General features: G+C 46.3%; 1 protein-coding gene across 2 annotated transcripts in view; it reads right to left on the minus strand.

The window, feature by feature from the left end:
- Nucleotides 1–13,791, minus strand: part of ATG10 (autophagy related 10) — a 196,847-nt gene that overhangs the window by 53,071 nt on the left and 129,985 nt on the right. For both annotated transcript variants that reach the window (XM_068271698.1, XM_068271699.1), the window contains exon 5: nt 8,449–8,546. In XM_068271698.1, coding sequence (XP_068127799.1) covers nt 8,449–8,546 — 98 coding nt within the window. The remainder of the gene's footprint in view (nt 1–8,448; nt 8,547–13,791) is intronic.

Below are 13,791 nucleotides of genomic sequence, written 5' to 3' on the forward strand. Positions count from 1 at the left end.
GACAACCATTAGGCTTGTAGAAAGGTGGTCTCCACTCAACTAAGTTTAGTTAGTAGCCCATCCAGTGGCAATGTTTTTGTTTCTGAATTATTACAGGGATGGCTCTAGGCTCGTGGTGGTCCTGGGGAAAAAAAGAATCAGTGGCCCCTTCGTCCACCAATGTCAATATGGTATCTCATGCATGGTAAATGGCCAAGTCTTTTGCCGACGCCTGCATAGCTGCCCTGTGCTCATGACACAAATGTTAAACTTTTGATTACATTTTCCACTGTGTTTTGGCCCCACCCTCATTGTCTCAGCGTGTGGCGTCCTTTCTCCACACTGCCGGGGGTGGGGCTGATGGGGAGAACCTCCTGGCAACTAGGCTGCAGGCAGTGCCTTTACTAGTGACACATGCAGGTGCTGGATAGAGTTGTCCCGAACGGTTCGGGTGCAAACCTATTCATACGAACGTCGGTGGTTCGCGTCGAAACACAAACTTTATGGCGAGTTTGACCCACCCCTATACTACATCATTGGGATAAACTTTGACCCTCTACATCACAGTCAACAGACACATGACAGCCAATCAGGCTGCACTCCCTCCTGGAGCCCCCCCCCCCCATATAAGGCAGCTGCGTCAGCCATTATCTCACTCGGTGTTGATGCAGTAGTGAGAGAAGGGAGAGGAACCTGCTGCAGAGATAGGGAAAGCTTAGTTAGGCTCTTATAGCTTGCTCCTAGCTGATATTTGTTGTTGAAAAGCACCACAAAAATAGCTCTTTTCAGAGCTAATGTTCTTGTGAAGTATTTTTTTTTTGTGCCACTGACACTGCATTATACAGCCCTGTGTGTCGCAGCTGGCCATTGCTAATTGCTATACTGTGCAGGGCCCAGCACATTCAGTGCCTACCTTTTCACTGCAGCTGTGTGTGTGACAGCTGCACATTTGTAATACCAGTCCGACCATGCATACCTGTTCATGTTCACTGCACCTGCATGACAGCACGCAGTGTTATATAATACCAGTCACTGCATAACTGTTCACTGCACCTAATGTGACAGCTGCACATTTGTACCAATCCAACCGTGCATACCTGTTCATGTTCACTGCACCTGTGTGACAGCATGCAGTGTTATATAATACCAGTCACTGCATAACTGTTCACTGCACCTGTGTGTGACAGCTGCTCATTTGTAATACCAGTCCGACCGTGCATACCTGTTCATATTCACTGCACCTGCGTGACAGCAAGCAGTGTTATATACCAGCAGTCACTGTGTGTGTGACAGCTGTACATTGTATTGTGTAATACCAGTCCGTGCATACCTGTAACTGCACCTGTGACTGACCGCACATTGTATTATATACCAGCAGTCAGAGCATTAATTTTCACTGGACCTGTGTGTGTGACAGCTGCACATTGTATTGTGTAATACCAGTCCGTGCATACCTGTAACTACACCTGTGACCGCACATTGTACTATATACCAGCAGTCACTGCATACCTTTTACTGCACCTGTGTGACTGCACATTGTTGTACCAGCAGTCACTGCAACCTTTTCACTGCACCTGCGTAACCGCACATGGTTGTACCAGCAGTCACTGCAACCTTTTCACTGCACCTGTGTAACCGCAAATCGTTGTACCAGCAGTCACCTTTTCACTGCACCTGTGTAACCGTACATTGTGTTAGTCAAGTCAGTGCAACCTTTCACTTCATTCTCCCCAATATGGACAAAACAACAGGCAGAGGCAGAGCCAGAGGCAGGCCACCCGGCAGGTATGTTCGAAGTCGAGATGGCGTGATTTTGTGCGGCCCTGGACCAAAGTACAGTGTTCAGAAGGCATGTGCCATCAACTCCCAAAATTGCCAGGACGTACTTGACTATTTAACAGAGAACACCTCATCTTCCTCAGCTTCCATACGGAACCGTGACATATCTTCCTCCGCAGCCACCACTGCTACTTCTAGCACCACATCTGGCCCATTATTTTGTGGGGAATTAACTGATTCACAGCCATTCTTGTTACAAGATGACGGCGCTAAGCATGTTACACCACCACCTCATATGTCTGAGTTAGGCGCCACTATGGACCTAAGGTGTGAGGATGATGAAGTACCTGTTGTGCTTCTCACCTTTCCCGTGGTATTGTTCGTGGCTGGAGGGAGGAGGAGAACTTACCTGAGATCACTGAGGAAGAGCAAGATGAGATGGCTAGTACGATGGCATCCGACTTTGTGCAGATGGCGTCTTTCATGCTGTCTAGCCTGTTGAGGGACCCCCATATAAAAAAACTTAAGGGGAATGACCATTACTGGGTGGCAACACTACTAGACCCTCGGTATAAGCACAAAGTGGTGGAGATGTTTCTAAATCACCAGTAGGCAGAAAGGATGCAGCACTTGCAGAACAAGCTGGCAACTATGCTTTACAGTGCGTTTAAGGGTGATGTCACAGCACAACGGAATAAAGGTGCCACTGCCAGTAATCTTCCTCCTCCTCCCATGTCCACGCAGGCAAGGACAGGATGCTCTAGCGATCTCATGGTGATGTCGGACATGCAGACATTTTTTAGTCCTAGCCTTAGCCATTCCGGATCCACCCTCTACTAACGCCTCGACCGGCAGGTAGCCGACTGCCTGGCCTTAAGTGCGGATGTAGATACTCTGAGCAGCAATGAATCCCTGGCCTAATGGGTGCGCAGGCTTGACCTGTGGCCAGAGCTGTTACAATTTGCCATCCAACTTCTGTCTTGCCCTGCCTCAAGCGTCCTGTCAGAAAGGACCTTCAGCGCAGCTGGAGGCATTGTGAGTGAGAAGAGAAGTCGCCTAGGTCACAAAAGTGTTCAGTACCTCACCTTTATCAAAATGAATGAGGCATGAATCCTGGAGGACTACTGCCTGCCCGAAGACTAAGTCAGTGCCCACACACAGCATCTCTGCCTGCACGCCGTGTGACTGCCTTCTCCGTTAACACCAACAGGGTCCAGGACTCCAGGTGGACTCCTGAATCTGCTAGCAGCGGCCGCTATAATAATTTTTATGGTGCATGTACATGCCTGCCTAATTTTTCTGGCTGCACTGCGGCTGCAACAACAAAACAAAAGGCATGTACATGTGTCAATTCCCCTTCGTGATCATTATCTTGCCGCGGTGAAGGGGCTTGCGTATCACAATGAAGCAATGACCAGCTAAATAAGTGTGTTGGGGTTGGGGGGCACACCTGACCTGACAGACCAAATTGGATCAGCTGGACACTCAGTCACTGTTGTTCTGTCAGTCAGCTACCTCAGCTCGACCATATGGGCTTGAAAACCACCATCAACTGCACTCTCGCCATGGTGCGCACCAGTCCAGCACGGCCGTCACTACACAAACAGCTGTTTGCGGTGCGTTACACAGTGAGTTTACTCTGTCAGTGTAAAGCAGTACACTAATTACACTACCTGATTGATGTATACACATGCAAGATGTTTTAAAGCACTTTAGGCCTCCAATTGAGCAATGCAATGTGATTTCTGCCTTTAAACCCTGCTGTGTGTTAAATCCGGATTTTTCCCCAGGTTTTTTTTGCATGTATCGCACTCCCTCATGCCCCCCTACAGGTGTTAGACCCCTTGAAACATCTTTTCCATCACTTTAGTGGCCACAATTAATGTTTGCAGTTTTGAAGTTTCACCTGCCCATTGAAGTCTATAGCGGTTCGAAAGTTTGCATGTTTGCGAACTTTTTTCGTGTGTTCGCGAACCTAAAATCGGAGGTTCGAGACAACTCTAGTTCTGGCATAGCACACAGACGCGGTGTCACTGTGGCCTGCTGCACTGGCATTGATGTGTGCAGTCATAGTAACCAGGTCTTCTCTCAGTGAGTGCATGTGGTTCCCCACCGGGAATGATGGCCCTGTCGACGTGCACAGATGGCACATGGCTTAGGCCGCCCCCCCCTTATTTCATTTAAATGTAACGATAGGTGTCAGCAACCAGAGAGAGAATCTGATTCTTGGCGATCTGCAGTATCCCCAAGAATACAGATATACCCGATTACTGGGGATCTGCAGAATCGCCAATAATCAAATATGTCTAACCTCTAGACACCTGAGTGTGTAAGTGTTTTGGTGCAACAGTAACCTTTGGACCACCGGGGTAGCAGGTGGTCCAATAAGTAGAGAAGATTCTACTGTAGTCAAGGACACCTGGAGAGGGAGTCCCTGACTGATAAGGAGCAGTGTCCCCTCTGTAGAGCAGGGGACTCCTGCGGGAAGGCTGGCCTCCCTGAGGGGGGGTGACAGCCAGAAGGTCAGACAGGCCGGGTCGGCAACAGTGTATCAGATATGCAAGGTACCAAATCAGAGATCAGAAGAATAGTCAAGAAAGCTACAGGTCATAACAGATATCAGAACAAGGCCTAGTCTGAGGTGTGAGGTCCGTGATCTCAACACCCTGGAACTATGCTAGAGAATAACACAGATGATATACAGTATTCCTAGTCTGGGGTGTGAGGGCCGTGATCTCAACACCCTGGAACTATGCTAGAGAATAACACAGATGATATACAGTATTCCTAGTCTGGGGTGTGAGGGCCATGATCTCAACACCCTGGAACTATGCTAGAGAATAACACAGATGATATACAGTATTCCTAGTCTGGGCTGTGAGGGCCGTGATCTCAACACCCTGGAACTATGCTAGAGAATAACACAGATGATATATAGTAACTGGCTAAGTGTGGATTCCCAGGTCCTCCTGGTTCCACCACACTGAAGGATCTGACTAAGGTTTGAGTGCTAACACATAGGCATTCGCAACGCCAGACAACCAGCAACTGAACAGCAGGAGATATATATAGTAAAGCGCCCCACAGCGCCGCCCAGCTCCCATCAACCAATCACTGACTGAGCAGGAATCAGCTGACCTCCCTGATCAGCTGATCTTCCTCCTACAGGTATAAAGAGCTTGTCTTGCAGCGCGCGAGCGTAGCTCTCCACCTGTGTGCACTACTAGGTCCAGACAGCCCAGGCACATGTTGCTGCGGGGAAACCGCCGCACTGGACGCGGAATCCGCCGCCTTACCGTCGGAACATGCGGCGGCCCCCACGCCATCCTTCCCATGTGCACCATTAGTTAGATAACCCAGACGCATGCTGACGCGGACAAACCGCCGCATCAGACGCGGAATCAGCCGCCTTAATGTCAGAACACGCGGCGGCTTTTCCGCTATTCATCACATTAAAGCCCTAGTTCACACTCCCAGAGTTTTCGCTGTTTGTAAAAATGACATAAGGCTCAAAAACCTGCTGGCTTTAACGATTTATTGAACCAGGTTAGTTTCAGTCAGGACTTTAACTAGCTTACCACTAAGGGGTTTTTCCCCTTATGGACCAGAGCAATTTTCACATTTTAGCACTCTTTCCATTCATGTGCAAATAACTTTATCACTACTTATCACAACAAAATTATCTATACCTTGTTTTTTTTGCTACCAATTAGGCTTTCTTTGAGTGGTACATTTTGCTAAGAATTATTTTATTCTAACTTCATTTTAACGGGAATAATAAGACAAAAATGAAAATAATTCTTTATTTCTCAGTTTTTGGCCATTATATTTTTAAAATAAAATTTACTACTCTGGATAAACCCCACACATTTTCTTTGTCAATTTGTCCCAGTTATTACAGCATTTAAAATATGTCCCTAGTACAATGTATGACAACAGTATTTTATTTGACAATAATGGTGTATTTTTTTCCGTTTTGCATCCATCACTAATTACAAGCCCTTATTTGCAAAAATAACTGTAATATACCCTCATGACATACATATTAAAAAAAAAGTTGAGTCTCAAAGGTAATGTTTTATGTTTTTTTTTTTTATATTTTTTATTTTAGTAACTATAGGAGAGTGGGGGAGGTAAGGACTTAATTTTAATGGGGGATTTATTTTTAATGTATTATGGTATTATTCCTGTGTATCGTGATCAGTGCACAGGAAGTAATGTGTGTATGCTTTCACTTGACCTTTATCAATGAAGTCGGTGATCATTGATCACAGGAACTTTGATCGGTGAATGGAAACTGTGTTTCCATTCACTGATTAGTGTACTAATGGGCGACAATGAGAATGCACGCTTGAGCACGCGTGGGCGGCAGGCGATTGCAGCGAGGTATGTATATATACGCCCCTGGGACTTTAAATGAAGTCCTACGGGGCGTAGATATACTGCCTCCTGACCAACAACTAATGAATCCCCTTTTTCCCTATTCTGAAACTCTGTTTGAATTCAGTAACTTGTCTATACTACGTCTAGTCGCCTAAATACATTGAGCCCATTGTTGCCATGGGATTGGCTGATTAGCTATTTATGTTAACAAGCGATTGAACAGGTGTGCCTAATAAAGTGACCAGTGAGTGTATAAACACAAAGAAACAAATGTGTGGAGGGACAGATAACTTTTGAAAATCAGTGTAATATACAAGCTGTAACCTAATTTTAGCTGAAGGACACTTCATTCATTCATATTCTGTTATCCAGAAGATGTTTTATTTACTGTTTGGTATTTTGTTTTTTCTTTGCTTAGTTGGCTGCTGCTTCTCAGTAATCCTTTGTATGTTCAGAGCTTGTGTTTGCAAACAGTACACAGTTTAAGCATCACCCTCTTGATACTTGCTGGCGCTTTATTAACATATTACCCTTTCACAGTGTCATCTGTAAAAACAGGAGCCATGCTTTACCCTGACATCCATTCAGAGCCAACAATAAATACAATTACATTTTCTTGTCTGTTCTGATTTCAGCTTGGGCCGTGTACATCTTTCCAGGTGCAGTAAATTGATGTTGCTACAAGCTATCAAGGAATACCCACAGAGACTCGCAGAGACATTTCAAAGTTTTGTTAAGCAGCTGTGTGCTTGTAATTGATTTTTTATGCAATTTAAAACAGATGTGAATAAGGGGAAAGCTGGATAGAATAAGATAGGGTAGGGTAGGGTAGGATAGGAGGCTGATAGTCGAGTGTATTTCAGTAACTCCCACCAAATACTCATTTGAAGTCTTCTATGTGTGGTCATTATTATTATTTATCGGATTTATATAGCGCCAACAAATTATGCAGCGCTGTACAATAAATAAGATTACAGACAATAACAGGGGTGACAGACAACACAATACAGGAAATAAGCAATAAGATACACAATGCCAGATCATACACTGGAGTAGTCCCAATAATACAAGTGCATATTATTCTGTGGGTAGAGTGCACAATCAAGTATGATACACAAGAGGAGAGAGGGCTGTGCCAGAGGCTTACAATATAGGTGTGTGTGTGGGGGGGTTGCCACGGCTGCATCGGGAGGTTCTCAGCACAGAGAGTTAGGGCAGCAGTGAGGTGGGGTAGGCCTCCTTGAAGATGTGAGTTTTGAGGGCTTGTTTGAAGGCGTTGATGGAGGGGGCAAGCCTGATGGGCAGTGGGAGAGTTTTCCACAGTATGGGGGCAGCGCTAGTAAAGTCCTGTAGTTGTGCATTGGAGTGCGAGATGGGTTGGGTGGTTAGGAGAAGGTTGTTGGAGGAGCGAAGTGGGAAGCCAGGTGTGTCTCTGCTGACCAGGTCAGAGATGTATTATGAAAGAGAACAGAGGCGCCAAAAGGATAAAAACAATATTTAAAAGTTTTAAAATTATTGCCTAGGAGGCAGTGGTGGACTCACCTCCAACAAGCAGACACAACAACTGCGTATTCACAAAAAGGGACATTTATTGGTATATCAATAAATGTCCCTTTTTGTGAATACACAGTTGTTGTGTCTGCTTGTAGGAGGTGAGTCCACCACTGCCTCCTAGGCAATAATTTTAAAACTTTTAAATATTGTTTTTATCCTTTTGGCGCCTCTGTTCTCTTTCATAATACTGATTGTATCCACCTTTGGTGGAGGGGGATACCCCTTCTTGTTTTTCAAGCCTACAGAGAGCGACTTCTTAATCCTGAGTGGGGACAGGCTAATCTCCTCACCTGCCTATACAGTGGTTGCCTGGAGGTAACCCTGGTTTGTGAGTATACAATTCATACTCTTTCTAATTATCCAATTAACTTGACATACTACACCATATCGGGCTCTCGGTTCTTCTCTTTTTTCCAGGTCAGAGATGTAGGTCAGGCAGGACTTGTTTATAGATTTGTAGGCCAAACATAGGATCTTGAATCTGATTCTATAGCGGATTGGGAGACAGTGAAGGGATTGTGGAGTCGAGGAGACAGAATGGTGGGAGGAGTAGATTAGTCTGGCTGCTGCATTCATTACTGAAAATTGTGGCACTACAAGAGATACTGTTGCATTTTAGTAAAATTTAGTACATTGTTTAGGTTGAAATTAAATACAGTGTGTTATGTTAATCTTGGCCAAGATTTGAACTTTGGTTAAAAGTACTGCAAGCTACTACTAGACCAACATGCTGCCTCAAATAAACCATCCTACCTGCTGTGTGATCGTTTCCCAGGGTCCGTGTATCAGTCGAGGTTTATAGCAGTCATGTACTCTATTCCATATTTCCTCCAATTTCAGAGGCTTTCCATCTACATGTAACAAACAAAAGAAAAGTGAACATGAAAACCTTTGAACACTGACAACACACAACAGGCAATACTAAGGTTTAAAAGAGCCTTGCATTGACCTATCCTGAAACCTGCCAAACAAAAATACATAAAATCCCAACTGGCTGGTTGCAACGCTCATACTGTGGCTTCACTAGTTTCTGAGTCACACAACTCATACAAACAGGCAGTCAGATTAGGTCAGTGGCACAGGTTATGAACCCATTAGCAGCTGCAAGGCCGTTTTTTTTTTTATTTTGATGCTGGGTAAGTGTGTCTTCCCCATCCTGGCAGGGTGTGCAGTGCGGCGCAGGAAGCTGTCATATTTACCTATCCCGATGGCTGGAAGGCGTTTCCTCTCCTCCACCGGCGGAACTGCAATGCCGACAACCTTTTTGGAATTCTGATCACTTGGTATGACGTGATTGTGACCCAGGGGATGGTGTCAGCGGTGCAGCACCGCCCGGTGGTGGAAGAGGGGAAGAGTCTAACCGAACGGGATGGCAGGAGTGCAGCATCGTCGTGGATAAAAAGGCCGATCCAGCCGCCCGAACCGGTAAATATAAAGGAGCTATCTGTGCCGCTCTGCATTAGGCAACTAAACGGCATATGTTGTTTGAACACACCCTGGCACGCATTATCTATCTTGGCTGCTAATAGGTTTAGCTCAGGAAACATATATTCCTGTTCACCAATTAGTGCTGCATCAGATAGTGGCAGAAATGTGCACAGGAGCAAGCCCAATCCTGCACAGCACTGCTTCTGCTACAAGACGTATATCTACTGACTCGTGGCTTAGATGAAGTCACAGAGCACTGTAGTGGTGGATAAAGTGGTTAATAGTTATGCAGCTTTTTCTTGCTAATAATGTTTTTGAGCTTGAAAACATCAATATGCCAGTGGATGGAGCAGGTGGACAGAATGACGTGGCCACTACACAAAGACCTATTTCCATCTGGCTTAGAGTGGTCCTGTTTTCGAAAGCAGGAATACCTGGTTAGCCTTCACCAAACCTGAGCATTGCCATTCAGGCCAAATACATCCACAGCACATTCTCCCATTATCCTTGTGGCTTATCCAGGTGTTGATTAGCAGATAGTGGTTTCCACCATGCAACATGCCATGCAGTACATTGTTGTTCCATGTTCTCCTGAAGAAAGGCTGATGAACGTTGACATTTGCCAATAAAAGAGAGCAGTTTAGTTCCTTAAGGGTAGTCTGAACTCATTCATGAAATTGGAAGCTCTGCTGTCAGCGTGACAGCAGTGCCCAAGTCGGAGCAGCCCAAGTATGGCTGCACTCAGATGTGACTTGATGTGATGGACAACCCTTCACTGGCAGACCCGTGCTAAATGCTGGTAAGCGTAAAGCCAGTGCAAGGGAGAAGTTGGCAGACATGAAATCACTGCCTGTAGCTGTGTAACGATTGGTGTCAGCACGCAGAGAGAATCTGATAATTGGTGATCTGCAGTATCACCAAGAATGCAGATATACACCCGATTATTGATGATCTGCAGTACCACCGATAATCAGATATATTGCTAACCTCTGGACACCTATGGTATGCGAGTGTTTGGTGTAACAGTAATACTTTGAGTAATGCACCTGCTGAGCAGGTGATCAGAAGCAGACTGGAGTACTGCTTATGCTGACACAGGAACCTTCCAACAGCCTGAGATTCTCCAAGGGGTGGAGTCAGGCTGAAGGTAGGAGGAACCTGCGCAGGAGTGACACCAGAAGGGTGGATGTCACTAGCAGGTCAGGAGACTCTCTCTTAAGAGAGAGAGATAGTTCCCAAGGTAGTAACAGATATCAAACAATGCCTAGTCTTGGTGTGAGGTCCGTGGTCTCTACACCCTGGAACTAGTCTGATGCATAACACAATGATAACACAAAGTCCCTAGTCTGGTGTGAGGTCCGTAGTCTCGACACCCCGGAACTAGTCTGAAGTATAACACAAATAATAATACAGTTCCCTAGTCTTGGGCGTGAGGTCCTTGGTCTCTACGCCCTGGAACTAGTCTGGAGCATAACACAAATGATAATATAGTTCCCTAGTCTTGGGCGTGAGGTCCTTGGTCTCTACACCCTGGAACTAGTCTGGAGTATAACACAAATGATAATACAGTTCCCTAGTCTTGGGCGTGAGGTCCTTGGTCTCTACGCCCTGGAACTAGTCTGGAGTATAACACAAATGATACACAGTTCCCTAATCTTGGGTGTGAGGTCCTTGGTCTCTACACCCTGGAACTAGTCTATAACATAACATAACATTGACATGCGAGAGTATTCTAGCTCAGTGTGAATTCCCAGGTCCGTCCTGGTTCTAACACACTGTGGGATCTGACTATGGTCTGAATGCTTCCACGTAAGTGTTTGCAATGGCAGACAACCAGCAACTGGCAAGCAAGCTGTATAAATAGCTGCTGGAGTCTGCCGCCCCGCCCAAGCCACTCAGCCAATCATGAGTCCAGCAGGAATCAGCTGATGCTCCTGATCAGCTGACACTTCCCCTGCTGGTATAAAGGTCCTGACCTCTGGGCCGCGCGCGCATAGTTCTCCATCTGCCCATGAACTAACAGAACCAGCCACAACACCCGCACGCCTCCGCGTACAAACCACCGCGTTGGACGTGGAAACAGCCGCCTTGCTGTTAGTACCCGCGGCGGCTTTTACGCGTTCTCACGTGGTGCCAGGCGCACGTCTCCGCATGCCAGCCGCTGTGCTGGACGCGGATTCAGCCGTCCTGCCGTTAGTACACGCAGCGGCTTTTCCGCATTTCCTCACAGTACAACCCCCCCCCCCGAGGAGTGGACTCCGGACACTCAAGCCGAGAATCAATATCTTTTTGTATCCTCCAATGACTAACCATCATGGGGAGGGAGGGAGCGGAACCCACGTGCACCGCCAGTTTAGGCAAGGACACAGGGAATGAAGTCTTGTCAGCCTGTTTTTTCAGTGGTAAAATGACTTTGGGCCCAAAACCCCTATCTGAAGCGTCTGCTTTGGAGCTTTTGCTATCCGATTTATACCTGCGGGTTAACCGTGAGGAAACGGATCCGTTAGAAGACTCTGTACACTGTCCTGCCTTTCCTCCGACCTGTACCTTGGTATTACCCACATCAACTCTCCTCAAACAGCGCTCATGACAATGGGCTGACCAGTCCAGTAGCTGTCCTGAAGCCCAGTCGATCCGCGGAGAGTGAAGCTGTAACCAGGGCATACCGAGAACGACAGGGGAGCTTTTCATTGGCAGGACCAGGAACCGTAACCTCTTTTCATGCAATTCCCCTAAACGACAAGACAGTAGGGGAGTTTGGGAAAGGGACTGAGCGCTCTGCAATGGAGAGTCATCTACTGCAGTGACCGAAATCTGCCGGTCGGGTGCAGACAAAGGTATTCCCAAACTTTTAGCAAAATCGTAATCCATGAGATTCGCTGCTGAACCCGAGTCCACCATGGCCTTTGCGGACCCTGTCCAACCCTCCCACGTAACCGAACAGGGAAGGAACAACCGACCATCGTTCAGAGACGAAACCTGCTCACCTATGGTATTGATTACTCCCAGGCGATAGCATTTGTCTGGCCTAGTAGAACCAGATAAAGCGTTTCTCTTTGGCCTCCTGTGACTCTTCTTCCCCAGACTCAGCCCTGTATACCCAATTTGCATTGGTTCGGCTGGGGGTGAGGGAGACCGAGAAGAGCCGTGTAAGATAGTTCTTCCAGTATCTCTACTTCGAATCTGTCTCTGGTATCGCAAACGGCGATCTATCAGTATGGCCAAAGAAATTGCCTGGTCCACAGATTCAGGCTCAGGATATCCAATCATCACATCGTGAATTTCATTTGATAATCCTGCTATAAAACAATCTAACAAGGCATAATCTCCCCATCTCGCTGAAGCAGACCACTTCCTAAACTCAGCGGCGTAAACCTCTACTGATTTACGACACTGTCTGAGCAATTTAAGGAAGCCGCTCAGCAGTGGAAGCGATGTCTGGATCGTCATAAATTATGGTCATCGCTTTAAAAAATTCCTCAACTGAAGTCAGGGCCCCATCCCCAGGTTGAAGGCCATATGCCCAGGTCTGAGAATCCCCCGTCAACAGTGTCTTAATGAAGGTAATTCTCTGTGCGACAGTACCTGAAGAATTAGGTCTTAACTCAAAGTAAGACAACACTCGATTTTTAAAGTTTCGAAAGTCAGATCTGAGACCAGAAAACTTCTCAGGCACAGGCATACGCAAGTCTGTAACAAGAGGGGATCGCACTATGTTTATAGCAGACTGAAGTTCCTGAATAGCCCCAAATATCTGACTGATCTGGTTCTGCTGGTTCAGAGCTATCCCGGAAAGCTGGTTTACTGCGTTAGTCAGGACTTCAACATGTCTATATAGTGCGTCCATTTGGGTTGGGTCTGCCATTCTGTAACGATTGGTGTCAGCACGCAGAGAGAATCTGATTATTGGTGATCTGCAGTATCACCAAGAATGCAGATATACACCCGATTATTGATGATCTGCAGTATCACCGATAATCAGATATATTGCTAACCTCTGGACACCTATGGTATGTGAGTGTTTGGTGTAACAGTAATACTTTGAGTAATGCACCTGCTGAGCAGGTGATCAGAAGCAGACTGGAGTACTGCTTATGCTGACACAGGAACCTTCCAACAGCCTGAGATTCTCCAAGGGGTGGAGTCAGGCTGAAGGTAGGAGGAACCTGCGCAGGAGTGACACCAGAAGGGTGGATGTCACTAGCAGGTCAGGAGACTATCTCTTAAGGGCTCTTTCACATTTAGGTCAGATTTTCTGCGTTTCAACGCAAAGGGTAAAGTTTGCGTTACCCAAGGTGAAATGAAAGTCCATAGACTTTCATTTTAGATTTCACATATAACGCTGCGTTTTTGTGCGTTGCGTTACACTGCACCCAGGCGCAGTTTTTCGGCCGACGCTAGCTTTATGCGTTACAATGTTAGTCAATGTAAAACGCACACTATGTGCGTTTTTAATCCGTTAACGCAGGCAATCAGTCCCAGAATGCAACAGAGGAACAATGTAGAAAGTTGACTACTAAAAGAAAAAAAATTACCTGCGTTTTTCTATGTGCAGTAACGCATTGAAAACGGATTAAAAACGCACACTCACAGCAGTGCAACGCATATCAAAACGCAGTAAAAGGCATACAACAAAACGTATGCTTTGAGCGTTCTCCAACGCAAGCT

Source organism: Hyperolius riggenbachi, chromosome 1 (assembly GCF_040937935.1).
Source record: "Hyperolius riggenbachi isolate aHypRig1 chromosome 1, aHypRig1.pri, whole genome shotgun sequence".
NCBI classification, from domain to species: Eukaryota; Metazoa; Chordata; class Amphibia; order Anura; family Hyperoliidae; genus Hyperolius; species Hyperolius riggenbachi.